A 20,626-nucleotide genomic window follows, 5' to 3' on the forward strand; every position below is an offset into this window, starting at 1 on the left:
TTTGTGGGGTGATCATTTTATTGGAACCACCAGGTGTTCGGAATACTAAAGGCAGTGGGTGTGTACTACAATGGATGAGCTCTTTAGAGATTCGCCCTGAAGCCCGCTTTAAGAGAGAATCTCAGCATGGGTTTCTCCCTCAGGGGCCGCAGCAAACATATGGAACTGGGGAAGCCCTTGAGCCGAAGGCGGCTCACACCGCCATCAGGGGCAATGGTAATCCTGGCATGAGTGATGACATCCTGAAGCTCCAGGGTCAGGCTGTCCAACAAGTGATTTTGGTTGGGAGTTAGCTGGGGGGAAAAAAGGCAGATGGAAGGTCCTTGTAGAAGGGTCTCGTAGGACTCCTCAAGTGCAGTCACTCAGGCTTGGTCTTAGGGGGCTTTAAGAAATGCTTCTCAGTAATAATCTGACCTAATAGAAATCAGCTGCTGGGAAGGGCATCTATGTGATGATGGCATGCATGTTCAAGTGTATTTCTTGGCAAGCAGATGAGTTAATCAAGTGGAAGAGGAGGTAAACTGCTATCTTCATGGTTACATGGAAACTCACCCCACCACCATGACCACTTTGCTGGTCCAAGACACTCTAACACATATGAGGGTATCCATCCTATATCCATGAGCCCAGCATGATATCTGTAAGTGTTCCAGGCACCCTTCTAATAAGTTAAATAAAATATACTATAAAAACCTGTGTCTGTGTGTGTATTCTTAGCAGTCTTAGCATGATGGGTTTTTGTTTTGTTTCAGCAAAACTTGATTGTAGGGCATGCAAAAGTCACAGAGTCCACCTTCTTCTGTGGAAAACAGAGCTGTGGCTTTTTACAGTATATTAATTTTACTGTTAAACTGAACAAAGGTTCATGGAAAAGTGACTCTGAGGAGTTATAATCCCAGCTTCTTGAGAGGCAGAAGCAGGAGGATTACAAATTCAAGGCCGGCCTGTGAAACTCATCAAGACCCTGTCCCTAAAAGTGAAAAAAGAGGACTAGGAGAGCAGCTGATAAGGAGATGGAATGCAAGGGTGGAGCTCTCTGTGGTAGGGAGATGTGTAGGGGTGGAGCTCAGGAGTTGGGAGATGATGTGTAGGGAGGGAGGTGTGTAGGAGTGGAGCTCAGTGGCAGGGAGATGATGTGTAGGGAGGGAGGTGTGTAGGGGTGGAGCTCAGTGGCAGGGAGATGCATAGCATATGCAAGCTCCTAGGTTCCTCCGTAGACTGAGGGTCAATCGTCAAACTGCACCCTACGAACCTTGGTGACTGGAAGCAATGGCTTCCACTTATGGGCGGGAAGACTCCACTTCTGCCGGATCATGTCTTCCTCTTCCAGGGTGGTCAGGATGCACCCATCCACTTTGCAGCTGTCAGGAGAATTACCTGTCGGAGGAAATAGAAACGTGGACACTGTTTTCTTCAGCATACCTCAGCTTCTAGGATACAAGTAACTCAATCAGATCAACCCCCAGAAATGGGCTGGGAAGATAGCTCAGTGGTAGAACACTTGCCCGGCATGTATGAGGCCCTAGGTTCAAGTCCCAGAACCTCAAGACAGAACAACAAGTAAAATCAAAAACAAGCCAGAATTCTTTCTAAAGAAAAGAGTGTAATGAAGGAGAAAGGAAAGAATGGGGTTGAACTGCCTGGTGGGGTACAGGAATGTGTTCAGTTCACATGAATGAGAAGTGGCCAACCATGTATCGGTTGGATGCATTCATACTTCAAAAGTTGGGTGTACTTGATAAGCATCATAACTGCGAACTAAATCTCTTTCTTACTGCTACATAGCATCTGAAGTCATGATGGACCTGGACACAATATCATTTTGTAATGTGACAAAAAAAAAAAAAGAAGTCCTGGAGCTGGAGAGGTGTCCCGGCAGTTAAAAGTGCTTCATATTTTCCCAGATCACCTGAGTTTGGCTTCCAGAACATACGTTAGATGGCTCACAACTGCCTTTAACTCCAGTTCCAGGGGATCTGACCCTCATCTAGTCAGCATGGTTATGTACACAGTCATACCTCCTATATGCAAAAATAAATAAATTTTAAGATATATAAGATATATAAAGATGGGAGTAGAATGTTGCTATCTTCAGACACATCAGAAGAGGGCATTGGATCCCATTACAGATGCTTGTGAGCCACCATGTGGTTGCTGGGAATTGAACTCAGGACCTCTGGAAGAGTAGTCAGTGCCCTTAATGGGTGAGCCATTTCTCCAGCCCAAAAAATAAATTTTTAACATGAGGAAAAAGACAAAGAAAAAGAGGGGTGGTTTTAATTGCAAGCAACTGAGCCCAAATCAAACATTCTGTGGCCCAGTATTCCTAAGGTGTCTCTCGATGAAGAGAATACAGCTCTGAGTCTGTCTTTGGAACTTCATTCAGTCATGTGCAAGGGAGAAGGGTCACATGATCCTATGAGGAGTGCTCTAAGATGAAAGTTCTGAATCCTGGTGGAAGACACTCACCATCTGCATGCACTGCCTGAGGTGCGTCTCTTGGGAGAGCAGCCTAGCATATGGGTCAGTTGTGATCTCAGAATGCAGAGTGAACATTAAAGCTGCCCTGTCTCTGACATGTGCATATGTGTGTTCACTAAGCTATGTATCTTAGATCCAACTGAACATAACTGATTGTATTGTTGATACCAAGGATACTGTCGTGCTCCCTCCTTCCTGAGTCCTATGAGAGATCCCAAGGGTCTGGCAGCTTATATTCATGACCTATTTGGCGCACAAGTTACCAGGATTTACTGCTATTGCCTTTGACTAAACTCCCTCAAGGGAAAACAAAACAAAACAGGCTACCCCTATACTAGTCATGAAGAGAACTGTGGACTAAAGATGCTATTAAAATTCAAGCATGCACAAATGAGCTGACATGTCACCTGCCTCTCAAGATAGGCTTGTCAGCCTCGGTGACCAATGAGATGATCAGTATGATCTCACATGAGGTCTTTCTAAATGGTGCCAACCTCTGGCCCCCATGCAACTACATACACACACACACACACACACACATACACATACACACACACACACACACACACACACACACACACACACATATGCATGCACGCACGCACGCACAGACACCTCACAGGCTAAACAAACTACAATCTGCCAAAGGAGAGCCAAAAACATAAAAGGTTTTGGAAATACTTTATACCCACTAATAAACCTGATCTTCACTGTATTGTTGAGCCTTCATATAATCAATATTAGAATTATGATTTGGGGAGGACAATCCTGAGACTGCAGGACAGACTGTCACTTCTGCCCACCTTTGCCCACATCCCTGGCCCAAGAGGAAACTGCATAGTGCCTCTGGACACAGGAATATAGGAACAGTCAGCTGCAGGAGCCCACAGTCCAGATCTGTGCCCACAACTGAACTGAACTGGTCAAACTCCCTACACCCAAATCCCATGTCGGGGAGAGCTGGACCCTCAGAAGTGCAGACACTCCTGAGAAACCAAAGGAGACTACTCTCTGCCCATATTCCTGACCCAAGAGGAAAACCCCTAATGCCGTCTGTGCCCCCTGTGCAGAGGGACCTAGGAGAAGTTAGGGGCAGGACCCTTCTGGTTGCTGCCTTCACTGAGAGCTGAAAACCAGCCACCAGGAGCAACTATACGCCTGAGAGCAGAACACTGTGTTACCAGAACCAGCTGAAAGAAAACAGGAAACCAGGTCTACAGGAGTGCTGACAGACAGGCCTACAGGAGGGTCAAGTCACCTACAAAAACAGCAAGACAAGCTAATACCAGAGACAACCTGATGGCGAGAGGCAAGCACAGGAACCCAAGCAACAGAAACCAAGAGTACTTGGCATCATCAGAGCCCAGTTCTCCCACCAAAGCAAACACTGGATATCCAAACACACTGGGAAAGCAAGATTTAGATTTAAAATCACATTTTATCATGATGACTTTAAGAAGGTCATAAATAACTCCCTTAGGGAAATACAGGACAGCACAAGTAAACAAGTAGAAGACCTTAAAGAGGAAACACAAAAAATCCCTTAAAGAATTAGAGGAAAACACAACCAAACAGGAGAAGGAATTAAACAAAACCATCCAGGAGTTAAAAATGGAAATAGAAACAATGAAGAAAGGGGTTGGGGATTTAGCTCAGTGGTAGAGCACTTGCCTAGCAAGCGCAAGGCCCTGGGTTCGGTTCCCAGCTCCGAAAAAAAAAAAAAAAAGAAACAATGAAGAAAGCACAAAGGGAGACAATCCTGGACACAGGAAACCTAGGGAAGCGATCAGGATTCATAGATGTGAGAATCACCAATAGAATACAAGAGATGGAAGAGAGAATCTCAGGGGCAGAAGATACCAAAGAGAACATTGACACAACCAACAAAGATAATGTAAAACGGAAAAGGCTCCTAGCCCAAAACATCCAGGAAATCCAGGACACAATGAGAACATCAAACCTAAGGATAATTGGTATAGAAGAGAGTGAAGACTCCCAACTTAAAGGGTCAATAAATAACTTCAACAAAATTATAGAAGAAAACTTCCCTAACCTAAAGAAAGAGATGCCCATAAACATACAAGAAGCCTACAGAACTCCAAATATATTGAACCAGAAAAGAAATTCCTCCCGTCACATAATAGTCAAAACACCAAATGCACAAAATAAAGAAAGAATATTAAAAGTAAGGGGAAAAGGTCAAGGAACATATAAAAGCAGACCTATCAGAATTAACCAGACATCTCACCTGACACTATGAAAGCCAGAAGATTCTTGGCAGATGTTATACAGACCCTAAGAGAACGCAAAGGCCAGCACAAGCTACTATATCTAGCAAAACTCTCAATTAACATAGAGGGAGAAACAAGATATTCCATGACGAAACCAAATTTACACAATATTGTTCTACAGATCCAGCCCCACAAAGGATAATAGATGGAAAAGTCCAACAAAAAGAGGGAAACTACATCTTAGAAAAATCAAGAAAGTATTCTCCTAAGCATTTAACAAAATTCAACACCCCTTCATGATAAAAGTCCTGGAAAGAATAGGAATTCAAGGCCCATACCTAAACATAGTAAAAACCGTATACAGCAAACCAGTTGCTAACATTAAACTAAATGGAGAGAAACTTGAAGCAATCCCACTAAAATCAGGGACTAGACAAGGCTGCCCACTCTCTCCCTACTTATTCAATATAGTTCTTGAAGTTCTAACCAGAGCAATCAGACAACAAAAGGAGGTCAAGGGGATACAAATTGGAAAAGAAGAAGTCAAAATATCACTATTTGCAGACGATATGATAGTATATTTAAGTGATCCCAAAAGTTCCACCAGAGAACTACTAAAGCTGATAAACGACTTCAGCAAAGTGGCTGGGTATAAAATTAACTCAAATAAATCAGTAGCCTTCCTCTACACAAAAGAGAAACAAGCCGAGAAAGAAATTAGGGAAACGACACCCTTCATAATAGACCCAAATAATATAAAGTACCTCGGTGTGACTTTAACCAAGCAAGTAAAAGATCTGTACAATAAGAACTTCAAGACTCTGAAGAAAGAAATTGAAGAAGACCTCAGAAGATGGAAAGATCTCCCATGCTCATGGATTGGCAGGATTAATATAGTAAAAATGGCCATTTTACCAAAAGCAATCTACAGATTCAATGCAATCCCCATCAAAATACCAATCCATTTCTTCAGAGTTAGACAGAACAATTTGAAAATTCATCTGGAATAACAAAAAAACCCAGGATAGCTAAAACTATCCTCAACAATAAAAGGACTTCAGGGGGAATCACTATCCCTGAACTCAAGCAGTATTACAGAGCAATAGTGATAAAAACTGCATGGTATTGGTACAGAGACAGACAGATAAACCAATGGAACAGAACTGAAGACCCAGAAATGAACCCACACACCTATGGGCACTTGATTTTTGACAAAGGAGCCAAAACCATCCAATGGAAAAAAGATAGCATTTTCAGCAAATCGTGCTGGTTCAACTGGAGGTCAACATGCCGAAGAATGCAGATCGATCCATCCTTATCACCCTGTACAAAGCTTAAGTCCAAGTGGATCAAGGACTTCCACATCAAACCAGACACACTCAAACTAATAGAAGAAAAACTAAGGAAGCATCTGGAACACATGGGCACTGGAAAAAATTTCCTGAACAAAACACCAATGGCTTATGCTCTAAGATCAAGAATCGACAAATGGGATCTCATAAAACTGCAAAGCTTCTGTAACGCAAAGGACACTGTGGTTAGGACAAAACGGCAACCAACAGATTGGGAAAAGATCTTTACCAATCCTACAACAGATAGAGGCCTTATATCCAAAATATACAAAGAACTCAAGAAGTTAGACCGCAGGGAGACAAATAATCCTATTAAAAAAGGGGTTAATAGCTAAACAAAGAATTCACAGCTGAGGAATGCCGAATGGCTGAGAAACACCTAAAGAAATGTTCAACATCTTTAGTCATAAGGGAACTGCAAATCAAAACAACCCTGAGATTTCACCTCACACCAGTGAGAATGGCTAAGATCAAAAACTCAGGTGACAGCAAATGCTGGCGTGGATGCGGAGAAAGAGGAACACTCCTCCATTGTTGGTGGGGTTGCAGACTGGTACAACCATTCTGGAAATCAGTCTGGAGGTTCCTCAGAAAATTGGACATTGAACTGCCTGAGGATCTAGCTATACCTCTCTTGGGCATATACCCAAAAGATGCCCCAACATATAAAAAAGACACGTGCTCCACTATGTTCATCGCAGCCTTATTTATAATAGCCAGAAGCTGGAAAGAACCCAGATGCCCTTCAACAGAGGAATGGATACAGAAAGTGTGGTACATCTACACAATGGAATATTACTCAGCTATCAAAAACAATGACTTTATGAAATTCATAGGCAAATGGTTGGAACTGGAAAATATCATCCTGAGTGAGGTAACCCAATCACAGAAAAACACACATGGTATGCACTCATTGATAAGTGGCTATTAGCCCAAATGCTTGAATTACCCTAGATGCCTAGAACAAATGAAACTCAAGACAGATGATCAAAATGTGAATGCTTCACTCCTTCTTTAAAAGGGGAACAAGAATACCCTTGGCAGGGAATAGAGAGGCAAAGATTAAAACAGAGACAGAAGGAACACCCCTTCAGAGCCTGCCCCACATGCGGCCCATACATATACAGCCATCCAATTAGACAAGATGGATGAAGCAAAGAAGTGCAGGCCGACAGGAGCCGGATGTAGATCGCTCCTGAGAGACACAGCCAGAATACAGCAAATACAGAGGCGAATGCCAGCAGCAAACCGCTGAATTGAGAATAGGACCCCCGTTGAAGGAATCAGAGAAAGAACTAGAAGAGCTTGAAGGGGCTCGAGACCCCATATGTACAATGCCAAGCAACCAGAGCTTCCAGGGACTAAGCCACTACCTAAAGACTATACATGGACTGACCCTGGACTCTGACCTCATAGGTAGCAATGAATATCCTAGTAAGAGCACCAGTGGAAGGGGAAGCCCTGGGTCCTGCTAAGACTGAACCCCCAGTGAACTAGACTATGGGGGGAGGGCGGCAATGGGGGGAGGGTTGGGAGGGGGACACCCATAAGGAAGGGGGGGGGGAGGGGGATGTTTGCCCGGAAACCGGGAAAGGGAATAACACTCGAAATGTATATAAGAAATACTCAAGTTAATAAAAAAAAGAAAGAAAGAAAGAAAGAAAAAGAAAAAAGACAGAGAACTCAAAAAAACTATGATTGGAAATCAATTAAAAACTAATCATTCAAAATATGAATGTAAACTACCACCGCCTGCTATGGAGACAGCTAAACAATCATGAGATGCCCAATCCAATACTTTCATCTCCTAACAAGTACTTCACAGCCTCTTTGACTTTTTTAATATAATAGGCAACATCTATATTTCATTAAAAAGCAAGTACAGACTAACCAGGCAAATGCCCAAATTCTTTTGACTACTGGACCAACCTCTCTGCTTTTTTCACCAGGTCTTTGTACCTTCCAAGGGGAACCTGCCTCACATCAACCTGGAATCCCCTGTGAGTCCTAATCTGTCTCTGTAAGTCTCTAGCTCACAGTCTGAAAAGTCAGGACAAGCTCTGCCCTAGAGCTGCAGCCTTCTTCCTTTCAGAACTTTCTAACAAGATGACCCTCAGAGCCATGCAGCCAACGAGGGCCTCTCAAGAGACACCAGATGACAGATGAGAGGGACCCTCCTCAAAGTTGCACAGCTGAACAGGAAGAGTGACACCACTCCAGCCGGACTCCCACGGCACCTGCTGTCTGCACAGCGAGCCTGCCAGCTGTACAGTGCTGCCGGCCTTGCCAGAAACTTACCTTTAAAGTACTTTGTATCAATTTCAATTTGAGTGATGACTCCAGGATGTGCCAATCGGAACACTGCCCACTCACAACCTGGGACCTGGAGAAAGCCATTCTCGTTACCCTGGAATTTAAAACAAACAATAAATCAAAAGCCAACTTGGATTTGAGAAAGTCAACCTAAGCACTGGCAGGAGAAGCTCACATATCATATTGTGTTTATTATAAACAAGCCAAGTGTGGTGGCATGGTGCACATCTGTAACCTCAGCACTTGAGAAAAAGAAACAAGAGGGTTAAGAAGTTCAAGGCTAGCTTGTCTAACTGACACTCAGTCCACACACATACACACACACACACACACACACACACACACACACACACACACACATACACACACACACACACACAGTATGACCAATGTTTAGGCACTTCCTGTGTGAATTGCCCCCTTGCCCCTTTGGTGGTCGCATTGCCTTCTGAGTTCATTGTATTCAGCAAATTTGTATAAGTTTCTGATACAGTGTCTTTATCAATGTCAAGTTTCAACAAGCATAGAGATGCTGATCTACTTCAGCCTGTGGGTTCTCTAAATTCTTTGACCATCCAAAGCAAGTATGTTCCTAGTGAGCATCTATCATCACAGCCACTGGCCTCCAAACCTTGCTTCTCCAGAAGGGGTCTATTTGTATCTGGAAGGACTAGGAGACAGACCCCAGAGAGGGGAGCAGCTATAAGTTTTTAATGGGATTTGCAAACCGAATGGGGTTTGGGTTTGGTTTGGTCAAGGTTTCACTAAACTGTTGTTGGCTTTAACACCCTCTATGGAGTCACACTCATCAAAACCATCTCACTCTAGGGAACATGGACCTTAAAAGGGCATCTAATCCAGTCCTTCCAACAAAATTTACTCATCTCTTTTTGCTTCATTAACCTTAGATTCTGAGGGGCCAACAAAATGGCTCATCAGACAGAGGCACTTGCTACCAGGACTGAATTCAATACCTGAGATCCACATAATGGAGGGAGGAACCCAAGGCTGACAATTAATTAATTACCTAATTAATTAACTAAAGATAATTTAGATTATTTTCTTCCTTTAGTAAAGAGAATATTTAAAATTTTTGATTAGAGCCTACTCAACAAGGCAGGTTTAATCTTCTGATAAAATTTAGTGTAATACTGTACCAGATAGTGGAAACGGTAGGAAATTTGAAAAATTGCAGAGAATAATAACAAAATCTTAGACCATGAATTATACAGGTTCGTGAGTCTTTGGTTTGGTTTGGTTTCAGGGATTCTATCAGCTTGTGTTTTGAGAAATGGCCTCATGTAGCACAGGCTAGCCTAGAGCTCCTTATGCCTTCCCTGGTTTCATTCCTGTTGCTAGAACGTTCTAACAACGTTAGAACAACCCAAGAAAGACAGGGTTTATCAGCTGACCATTCCCTGAGCATCATCATCTCAGGAAGTCAAAGCAGGGAAGACAAGCGGCTGGCTACATCGTGTTCACTTGATGCTGTTAGTTTGATTAGTATTCAGAGAGCCTTCTCTCCTCTAATTCAGTCCAGGGACCCAAACCAAGAAATGGTGCTATGCACATGGTCTGGGTCCTACATCATTTAATAGTCAAAGCAACCTCTTCCACAGACATGCTCATAGGTGAGTCACCTCTAGAGAAAAGATTCCCTTCTCAAGTAATTCTAGGTTGGATCAAATTAACAGTTAAAACTAATGTACAAAATAACCGAGGATGGCTTTTAACTCCTGATCCTCCTGCCTCTGTCTCCCCAGAGAGTAAAGATGCCCAGCTCAAACTGATCCCTCATGAAGTGCACTTCTCCATGATGTAAAGAGAAAGAAGTATCTTTTAAACATTTTCTATAAACACTCAAAACCACCATTGTTGCTGGTCTTACTTCTAACACTGGGGGTCGGTCCAGTCTTCTCGCTGTTTCCCAACCATCTGCTATGGACTTAGGATCGCCAACACCTACAGGAAATAGCTGGGGTTAATGGACTGACCTTTGATTTAATTTGAATGTGAGAATGGGCTCGCTGTTATTAAATTTCACATCCCAGAATCCCAAGTATCTCTACATAAATTAATTTTAGTAGAGGTGGTATTTCTATGAATTCACAGTCACAAAACTGACTGATTTAATTAGTTTTTCCCTTAGAGCAGCCTCTTCGGCTGAAATTAAGAAGGACTGTGACTTTTTTTTCAAGACAGGGTTTTTCTGTGTAACCAGCCTGGCTGCTCTGGATCTTGCTTTGCAGACTTGCTCTGCACCACTGAAGCCCAACAGGACTCTTGCTTGCTGACCGACTCCATATCACAAAGGCGTTGAGGTAGCCTCATTTTTCTAAAGAGCCTCCCACCCCACCTGGGGTATCATTCTGCCCATTCTCAGCTTGCAATGCTGAAGCCTACCTTTCAACACAGAGTCTGGCTCGTGGGGTTCCCTCTCACCTATCATATTATTTGGATGTCCAAAGTGTGCATTACTAAATCCTACACAGACACCCCCGAAAGCAATGGCCACCAGGTCTACAGGTTCCGTGGAATCCAGTGCAGCCCAGTCTCTCTGTCCAGTACCGTATACTCGAAGGCGTGCAACGCCACCATCTGAGAAGGAAAAGGGACTGTGTTACTATTGGTAGAGCTAGCTGTTGGTGTGTCTCGGAGCCTAGGGGCATGTCAGCTTTCTCCCATCTCCTGTCCCTCTTGGCTTACAACACAGCAAGCCCTCTGCCTGGGCCCCTAGCATGGTCTCTGTCCCAGGATCCTGCAGCAGACATTGCCCAGGCCCGTGCAGTAGACACTGCCTCAGGCTCCTGCAGCAGACACTGCCTTGTACCTGAGCAAATTCCTCAGGTCTCCCACACTACTTGTCATTCTTGGCCCTCAAAATGTCATGGCTCCAAAAACACCTTGGTTTGCCTTCAGCACCCCATTTCCTGCCCATTCCCTAGTCCCCTGTCTAACTCACCACACAACCCTTATGACCTCTCCCCTGTTCCTTCACTCCATGGCTCTAATGTAGCCTGAAGTTACTTTTTCACTTTGGTTTTATCTCTGCTAATACTGGTGTCACAGACACAGAGTATAAAATCCCTGGAGGATAAACCAGTTACAGAGTGTCACATCTGTGAAGTTCCCAGCACACGACAGAGCACCAGATTCCTTGTGAAACTGCTCCAGTAAAGTCAAAATTCAACTGAAAGTTGTCCATAATGTGTCTGGGAGCAGGAGCGGTGGTTCAGCACTTAAGAGCATTCAGTGTTATAGCCTGGCAACCAAGCACCTGAACTGTGTGGCTCACACCCACCTGTAACTCCAGCTCCAGAGGATCCAACACCCTCTTCTGGCCCTCTTGTACACTTGTATACACGTGTGCATACACATGGGGGCGGGGGGACAGGAGGACTATTTAAAACACATTTAGTGTCAGGAGCAAACACTGGTGACCCTAAGACTCCTGTGGTGCTGTTCTGCAGTGACACAAAAGATGGTCCTCAGAAAAGCTACTCACTTCTGAGCAGCTCAGCCTGACACAAGGCAAGAATAGAAGCAAACAGCTGCCCAGATCTACTCACAACCCCTGATCCTCACAGACAAGCCTCCTCCTTTGTCTGGATGTGGCTTTCTAGGAAGCAGAAGCCAAGAAGTTTTTGAAAAGACATATCATTTAACTAAATGCTGAACCTGAGCCCCATGTATTTAAACATGGAAAAAGAATTGGTACCTAGCATAGTAGCACACACCTTTAACCCACACTCTGGAGGCAGAGCAGGCAGATCTCTGAGTTTGAAGCCAGCCTGATCTAAAGAGTAAGTTCCAAGACAGCCAGGACTATACAGAGAAATCCTGTCTTGACAACACCACACACACACACACACACACACACACACACACACACACACACACACACGCAGAGAGAGAGAGAGAGAGAGAGAGAGAGAGAGAGAGAGAGAGAATGTAAAGTTGAGTGTTCTGAAAATACTCTGATAATGAGTAGATACCTATGTTTTCAATCTATAAAACCAGACTTCACTGGCATGAAATCTTAGAAAGACCAGGGACTATCCATCAAGAGGGCGACTGCTGCTATGGGACCCAGACATAGTGCCTCATTTCAGCACTAAGATATTTATCTCTCAGGTATAAAGCCAATTGTATCCCTTAACGGTAAGATTTTTCTTTCTGGAGTTAATATCCAGCCACACCTTCAAAATGATGAATGCCTCTCCGTCCTCCACAGCTCAGTGATGGGATCCTAGGAGATTGCAGTACCTGCCCCTTCTAAAACCCTATCCCAGGGAGAGTCATCACAGATCAACAAGGAACCAGTAAAGGGACAGGAGAAATCTGGAAGAAGGTGTCCACCCCTCACTTTCAACTGGGACAGTAGGCAATGGCCAACTGAGAAAGTACCAGCCAAGCAAGTGTGGGGCTCGCCCTAGGAAATGCCTGAGACTTTCTTTCAGCTCTTAAACTTCAAGCAACTTGGGTTGAACACATGAAGTTGCATTTGCCATAACCAAAAACAGAAATGTCTTGGGGGCCGGTAAAATAGCTCAGCAGGTAAAGTTGCCTGCTGTCAAGGAAAAGGGAGGTTCTACATTCAACCCCTAAAAACCCCATGATGGAGAAAAGTGATACAAGTTGTCTTCTGGCCACCACACTCATGCCAGATACAAGTTTGTGCGCACGCACACACATAACACACATACAACACAGCTAATGTAACGCTATTTTTTTTAAAGATTTATTCATTTATTTTATGCATGACTACACTGTCGCTGTCTTCAGACACACCAGGAGAGGGCATCAGATCCCTTTACAGATGGTTGTGAGCCACCATGTGGTTGCTGAGAATTGAACTCAGGACCTCCGGAAGAGCAGCCAGTGCTCTTACTCTCTGAGCCATCTCTCCAGCCCTGTAAAGCTATATTTTTTAATGGGGATTTCTTATGGCTTTACCTAAATACCTCAGCTCTGTTGTTCCTGTTTTCTTCATTGCTTCATACAAAGACCATGTCTGCTGACTGACAGTACACACTTCCTGAACCGCCACCCTCAGCCTGTGTGGGGTGGTGGTAAGCTGACCACTCACAGTCAGCAGCCCTGTCTTCATGACAGCTACTGTCCCCCACATGACTTCTGGACACACTCAGTCCCTTTATCAAAGTGGGTGCACCCAGAGTTTGCTGAACTACCAAGTAAGGAAAGGTCTCCCTCTCCTGTCTCTGCCCACACACTCCTTCCACTGTTTGCAGAATGAGTGGTATTTGCAAGCTGATACTGAAAACACCTGTTCAGATGTTTACCATGAGGATGTCTTCCTCCACACCATGACCTGGAAGTAAATTTAGTTATAACCACTTGATTTTTTACCTAAAACAAAAAATTCAAAAACAGACAACATAAAAAGAGGCATATATCCTCTTCCATAAATGGACCTGGAAACATTCGATATCCATGTGTAGAAAAATGAGTGCAAGGGTGACCCAAACCTTTGATCCCAACACTTGGGAGACAGGAGGGAGGTGGATCTCTGTGAGTTCAAGGCCAGCCTGGTCCACAAAACAAATCCAGGACAGCCAGAACTCGTATACAGAGAGATCCTACCTTACCAAAAGAAAAAAGAAAAAGAGAAGAAAAATAAAATTATCTCCATATCTCTCACCCTGAACAAAAATCAAATCCAAATGGATCAAAGACATCAATACAAGACCTAACACTGTTAGGGGAAAATATTTCACAACATGGAGATAAGGATAAATTTCTGAAAAGATCTCTATTAGTACAAAAAATAACCCTAGAATCACATGAAATTAAAAAGCTGCTGCTCAACAAAGGAAACAATCACCAGAATGAAGACAGACTTGGGGAAGGGAAAACGTTAACTATACATCAGATAAGAGATCAATGTCTAGAATATACAAAGAAAAAATGAACAAATAAAACCAAACCATCTAATCAGTGAATGGGCTGAACTGAATAGACAGATCCTGAAGAAGAAACACAGAGGGCCAATATCTGAAGTGATCTTCATCCTCAGCTCTCAGAGGAACGCAAATTAAGACTGCTTTGAGATCCCATCTTACCTGTTAGATTGTCTACGATCAAGAAAACAAGAGGTTGCAAACACAGTTTTTCAAAGAAAATATACCAATGACCAGTAAACACACAAGTTACCATTGTTAGTCACCAAGGGAATGCAAATCGAAAGGACAGTAAGACATCATTTTACACCCACCAGATGACAAGACACCAGGAGGGAACTGAAGGGGGCAAACACCTTATACATGGCTGCCATTTTGGAAATTTCTCAAATCCTCAAACACAGAGTTAGTATATGATCCAGAAATGTCAATTTTAGGTATAAGCTAAAGATAGAAATATCCACAGAGAAAGAGAGAGAGAGAGAGAGAGAGAGAGAGAGAGAGAGAGAGAGAGAGAGAGAAATATGTATAAGTTGGAGTTGGAGAGATAACTCAGTGGTTATGAGCACTGGTTACTCTTCCAGAGGACCTGAATTTTATTCTCAGCACCACAGAGTGGCTCACAACTCTATAACTCCAATTCCAGAGGATCTGATGCCTTTGTCTGGCCTCCATAGGCAAACAAGACATACAAGTAAATTCTTATAAGTCAGCACTAATAGCATACATAGTTCATCGTATCCAGCAGGTAGGAACAAATGTCTACCGATGAATGAACACATACAGAAATGGTTCTAACCATAAAATAGAATGTCATTTGGCAAAAAGAAATGAAGTGCCCATACATGACACAATCAAGATGATTCTTGAAAGCATCAATGCTAAGTAAAGGAAACCAGAGACAAAAGACCAATAAAACATGACTCTGCTTCTTTGGTGTGTAAAGGAGTCAAATCTCTGAGCACGATGCATATATCGATGCCTAGGTCTAGGGAAGGTGAAAGTCAATCTCTAGAGAAACAGAGCCCGGAGCCTTGTATATACCAACCCAGTGCTCTGCCACTGCACTTCTTTCACAGTTAATAAAATGCCCTAACATTAACTGTGTTTCATTTATTTATTGCCTAGGCTTTAATTGTACACATCAAATGGGAGAGTCCTATGTTGTTATGACATATTGCACTAAAGCTCCCATGTAAGAAAAAATAAAATGGAGACTGGAGAGATGGGCTAGTGGTTTACAGCACTCGCTGCTCTGCGAGAGGACCAGAGTTCAGTTTGCAGCAGTCATGTGGAAGTTCGCAACTTCCTGTAACTCCAGCTCCAAGAGATCTGACCCCTTCTCCTGAACCCTGCGGGCACCTGTGCTCACACATGCACATACATACTCAGAGATACACACGCACAGGAAAAATTAAAGTAGAATCATACTTATGCTACAGCTGTTAGCATACTTTTGAAATAAAAGTCAGTAGGAACCTGCAGTGGAGAGAGCTGGTCCTGAGGACGTGAGAGTAGATCTATTCGTGCCCCATCACTGGCTGTAGATTTCAGGGGAGAGGATCCTGTGCCTTGCTCTAGCAGCACAGTGGAGTTGACCCTGGGGGCAGGGGCGTGGGTCAGCCAGCACTGAAGGCATGAGAGCAGAGCAGGACAGCTGGTCCTGCCTCCTACCAATGGTGGCATTGGGTGGCCTAGCTAGAGCAGTGCTGGAGAGATTGTCCTGGTTTTCCAGATAAGGGAGAGCTGGCAGCCTGAACCGCTCAGCTAGCACCTAGGCCCAGACAAAGGCTCTGAGTTGGCCCAACCCCAAATCTATATCATCTACAAAGAGTTGAGACACGTGGAAGGCCAGTCCTGCTGATCCAAAGCAGCAAGACCTCCATGATACAGGGCAACACCAAGATGAAAAGGAGGAGGCCCAGGGAAGATCCAATATTGATAGTGTCGCAGAAGCCAGAGATCTCAAACCAGAGATGACTCACTGTAATGAACACTTGGAAGTGAAGATGTGTGGAAAGAGGGACACGCTGTGGGACACACTGTGACACACTACAGTTTCCATAATGAGGTGTTTTCTATGCTTTGTTTTTTGGTGCGTGCATGCGTGTGTGTGTGTGTGTGTGTGTGTGTGTGTGTGTGTGTGTTTTGGGGGTTTGCAAGGCTGAAGGGCATATATGAGGGGATGGGAAGATGAGTGGGACTGGGGTGGGTGGTGTGAAACTCACAAAGAATTGATTAAAAGGTTTTTTTCTTATCCACAAAAAAAAATGGGGGGTAATCAGTAGGAGACATGGAATTCTAGCACAGCTCAGTTCCAACCCGTCTTAAGTTGATACATTTTTGCTTCTGGTTTTCCAGACAGGGTGTCTCTGTAACTCTGGCTCAGAGAACTCACTCTACAGACCAGTCTGGCCTCAGACTCAGAAATCCTCCTGTCTCTACCTCCCAAACAGTGGGGTTAAAGGTACCAGTCACCACCACCTAGCTAAACTGATACATTTCCATTAGCTACCCATTGGTGAGCAGAGTATCTTTTTCTTAAAGCACAAGAGAAATCACAATCCTAAAATACACCAAACTCAAACTGCCAGGAAAGGTGGCTTATTTTGTACTTCATGTAAGCATGACAATGTAAGAAAAGTCCCGCATGCCTGTCGAAGGTCCCGGTCACACATACCTGGGAATATGTTGAGTCTTATATGAGTCCATCTCTGCTGGGAATTAACAAAAAAATAGTTGTGGCTGGAGTCAGGGTCCCCTGGCTTAAGCTCCGACATGGGAACCAGGTAATCCCAGGAGTGTGATTTCAGCTAGTAATAAAATACAGAAATGTCAGCATTGGTTCTTGAGAACAGCAACCTCTTATCCTGTGCAAGCATTAAGGAAGGAGACTGTGGTCATTTTCGAATGACACAATGACACAATTTAAAAAAAAAAAAAGTAAACTTCCTCTTGGGGATTTTTTTCCCCCTATACTGATAGCATAGGTTATGATGATGCTTGTAAACTGACCAGCTTTCCAATGCTGCTTTCTTGATTCTTAAAAGAACCAGAGCGGCAATGTGGGCATTCAGCTAAAAGCCCAGGCTTTAAGTCTGAGGAGACAATTGGCTGAAAGCTAGCTTCTCAAAAGGCTGGCTCAGTCACTGTCCCCAGGCAGCTGTAGATCAACACATCTGTAACAGCACAAATTAATTACCAGACAAACTTAACACAAGAAGAAGGTGCCAAGCTCAAGCCCCATTGTTTATCTTAAGTTCATCAGACACAAAGTTACTTCATCGAGTCACTGTGGGGGGTAAATGTGAAGGGTTTCCTAGTAGGGTCAGCAGCAGTGTGCAGCCACAGGCAGTGCCCAGTGACCCTTCAAGACTGTGGACAGCCAGGCCATTCACACAGAGGGAGATGAACCACTGAGCAAACCTCTGTACTGTCACACGGTATGGCTACAAGAGATACAGCATGCCAGGTGGTGCATCCCAGGCAACTGCCTCACATACCCAGGCCTGAAACAGTCTCTTTACAGTTCTGGCACAGAGAACCAGCCTCTTACCTCAGTAATGGCTACAAATTCCTCAGAAGTCGCTGCAGCCCCCATCTTAACTCCTCTTGGTGGAATGTTTGTCACTGTATCTGAAGGCAAAACAACCACGCAGGATCAGGGTTGAGAAGCAAAGAGAACAAACTCTCTCTCTCTCTCTCTCTCTCTCTCTCTCTCTCTCTCTCTCTCTCTCTCTCTCTCTCTCGGTGTGAGGCAATTGTCATCGATGTGACAGCCCCAACGACATCCTTGCTTTAGGCTCAGAATTACTGATTAGACTTTAGCATGCCACCTGGGGTCCCTCGCTGTGTAATTTACTAACTTACTTCAGAGTGCAGTGGAACACATTGTTACCACGTTTGCTCATCATTTCAGGTTAAGCCAAATCCCACAGATGGGTCACTTTTTGAGTTCAAAACATTGCAATGCTAGTTCCACAAGCTCTGCCACCACCCAAGTATCTGTCTCAGGCTCAGAATTTACCAGCTCAGAAGCAGGAGCACCCACTAACAGTCAGAGCAGTTCTGACTTGTCTCTTAGGTGTCACTGGCCATGTCTTGCTTGTGCAGTCCCATCTCTCAGATTGTCATTAACATCCCCAGGAGCCTAGCCATCTGAGGAGAATAGGGCCAGCTCGTCTGTGTAATTTACAGGACAGCAGAACCTGTCGTGCCACTGTGCACACAGCACTTTGTCAGCATCAATGTGTCCAGAGACACGAATGTATACTCACTAAAAATGTGTGCACACCCATATGACCATGAATTAACTAATTCAAATGTCTACAACAGATGACACAAATAAATTATGAAACCTGAATAATTTACAATATCCAGTTTTCCCAGGGGTAGAAAGAGGTCTTGCCTAAGAACCCCAGAGCTGCTGCACAATGGTGACCCCTAGATAGCTGGAAGTGGGCTGAAGCTTCTAGCCTATTCTAACCTTAGCTCTGGTTCCTCTGAGGTACAGCCCTAGAACCACCTTCCCCAGCAACAAGCTCAGCAAATGCCCACACACACAGAGGAAGCACAAGGAGGCTCGTCTGCAGACCCAAGCACTGTGGGGATGACGGCTGCTATCTTGGGCCAGCAAACATTGTTAAACTGAACATTACCTCAGGACAGCCCATCGGGACCCTAGTTCTAAGACATCATTGCAGCCCAGCAACCTCAGAGCAGTGGCACATTTGCTTTTTACAGAAAGATGAGCATCAGGCTGAGTTACGGGAGCCTCCCATCCCATAGTCCTCTCTGAGGTCAGTGGCTCCCACATACCTTCACTCAAGTTTGCTGCTTGAATTGACATTCGAGGAGCATAGTTCCCTGAGAAGTAAGAAATATCCACATCGATACCACGGATAATGCCCTGTATTCCCAGTTGGATCACACACCAGTCGTGACCTGTACAGAGGGACCACAGAAACACCCATAATGTTCAGTAGAAGACAAGAGCACCTGTGAGGTCCCACGGGGGATAGGGTGAGCACCAGAAGCTTCCACAGAGAGAACACCTGTGAAGTCCCATGGGAGATGACCAGAACACCTATGGGGCCCATAGGGGATAAGGAGAGCATCCTTGAAATCCCACTGGGAAATGATAGCAGCTATGAGGCCCCATCTTCCACCACAAAAGCACATGTTCAGGGTAATTCTCAAATGTGACCACCAAGGATCACCATGACCCACAGGGTCCCCAATTCTAATTTTTTTAAAAGAGGATTCAGAGAGACCAACTCAATTCCCAAGCCTTTCCTTTCCCACTATTGTTCTAGGCAAATTATAGATCTCTCTAACACTCCTTTTTCCAATCCTAAACCAGGGAAGACATTCCCTTCGGAAAGCTTCAGTGCGGCCACCATACTATAGAATTCTTCCAGCCTGGATCTTCTGTAAGCCTACCCTCAACTATCTAGGGTTCCCTACAGCTTCTATTCCACCCAGGCCCCAGTATGCCACATACCTACTAAGCCTTCAAGACACTGGCTTCACAGCAGAGTCCACCACACCCACTCCAGAGCTTCACATAGTGCAGGCTCAAACTAGCAAGTTTTACCTCTGTTGAGGTAATTCAAGGATTACCTTAAGTTTCTGATCTTCCTGCCTCCTCCTCCCAGACTGGGATTATAGCTGTGCCCCACCACACATGGCTTATATGGTGCTAAGGATCAACCCCAAGGCTTCCAGAAGGCTAGGCATGGTGGTTTGAGTGGAAAGTTTCTCCTATAGGCTCACGTATTTGAACATTTGGTTCCCAATTAGCAGTGATGTTTGGAGAGACATAGGAGGTGGGACCTTGCTAGGGGACTATGTCCCTGGAGACAGGCTTTGAGGGTTTGAAGCTACTTCTAGTTTCACTCTCTGTTTTGTGCATGCTGTTACAGATGCGACCTTTCAGCCTTCTCTTCCTCCATCCTGCTGCCCCTTGCTGCCATGCCTTCCCACCATGACAGACTCTAGCCCCCAGCAACTAAGCTCAAAACTAACTCTTTTCTATGAGTTTCCCTGGTCATATTATTTTCTGGCAGCCATTGAAAAATTACTAATACACTAGGCAAGCTCTCTACCAGCTCAGCCTCATCCTCAGCCCAAGCAGTCATCAAGCACAGTGTGGGACGAACCCACTTCTTACCTGGAATTCTTTTGCGCCTGGTCTCCCATCCGTCCACCCATTTCCCAAACTCAGTGTATTCATTTTCCTTAAAACTCGGACTGTTGCTCTAAGAAGATGGACAAGGGATGTTAGCATTCATGAAGAGCTTGGGTTACCAGCCTGCCAGGTTATGTC

General features: G+C 44.4%; 1 protein-coding gene across 2 annotated transcripts in view; it reads right to left on the reverse strand.

Annotated features, from left to right (window-relative positions):
* Allc (allantoicase) overlaps positions 1 to 20,626 on the reverse strand; it is a 35,106-nt gene continuing 14,480 nt past the window's right edge. Inside the window, exons 4-12 of one of the 2 annotated variants that reach the window (XM_087552274.1) lie at positions 20,471 to 20,558; positions 19,117 to 19,242; positions 17,855 to 17,934; positions 16,979 to 17,111; positions 10,820 to 10,975; positions 10,266 to 10,339; positions 8,363 to 8,471; positions 1,253 to 1,377; positions 1 to 293 (exon numbers count right to left, since the gene is read on the reverse strand). In XM_087552274.1, the coding sequence (XP_087408400.1) occupies positions 84 to 293; positions 1,253 to 1,377; positions 8,363 to 8,471; positions 10,266 to 10,339; positions 10,820 to 10,975; positions 16,979 to 17,111; positions 17,855 to 17,934; positions 19,117 to 19,242; positions 20,471 to 20,558 (1,101 nt within the window). In that variant the 3' untranslated portion in view covers positions 1 to 83. 2 annotated transcript variants of the gene reach the window in all.

Source organism: Rattus norvegicus, chromosome 6 (genome assembly GCF_021556685.1).
Source record: "Rattus norvegicus strain SHRSP/BbbUtx chromosome 6, alternate assembly SHRSP_T2T, whole genome shotgun sequence".
NCBI classification, from domain to species: Eukaryota; Metazoa; Chordata; class Mammalia; order Rodentia; family Muridae; genus Rattus; species Rattus norvegicus.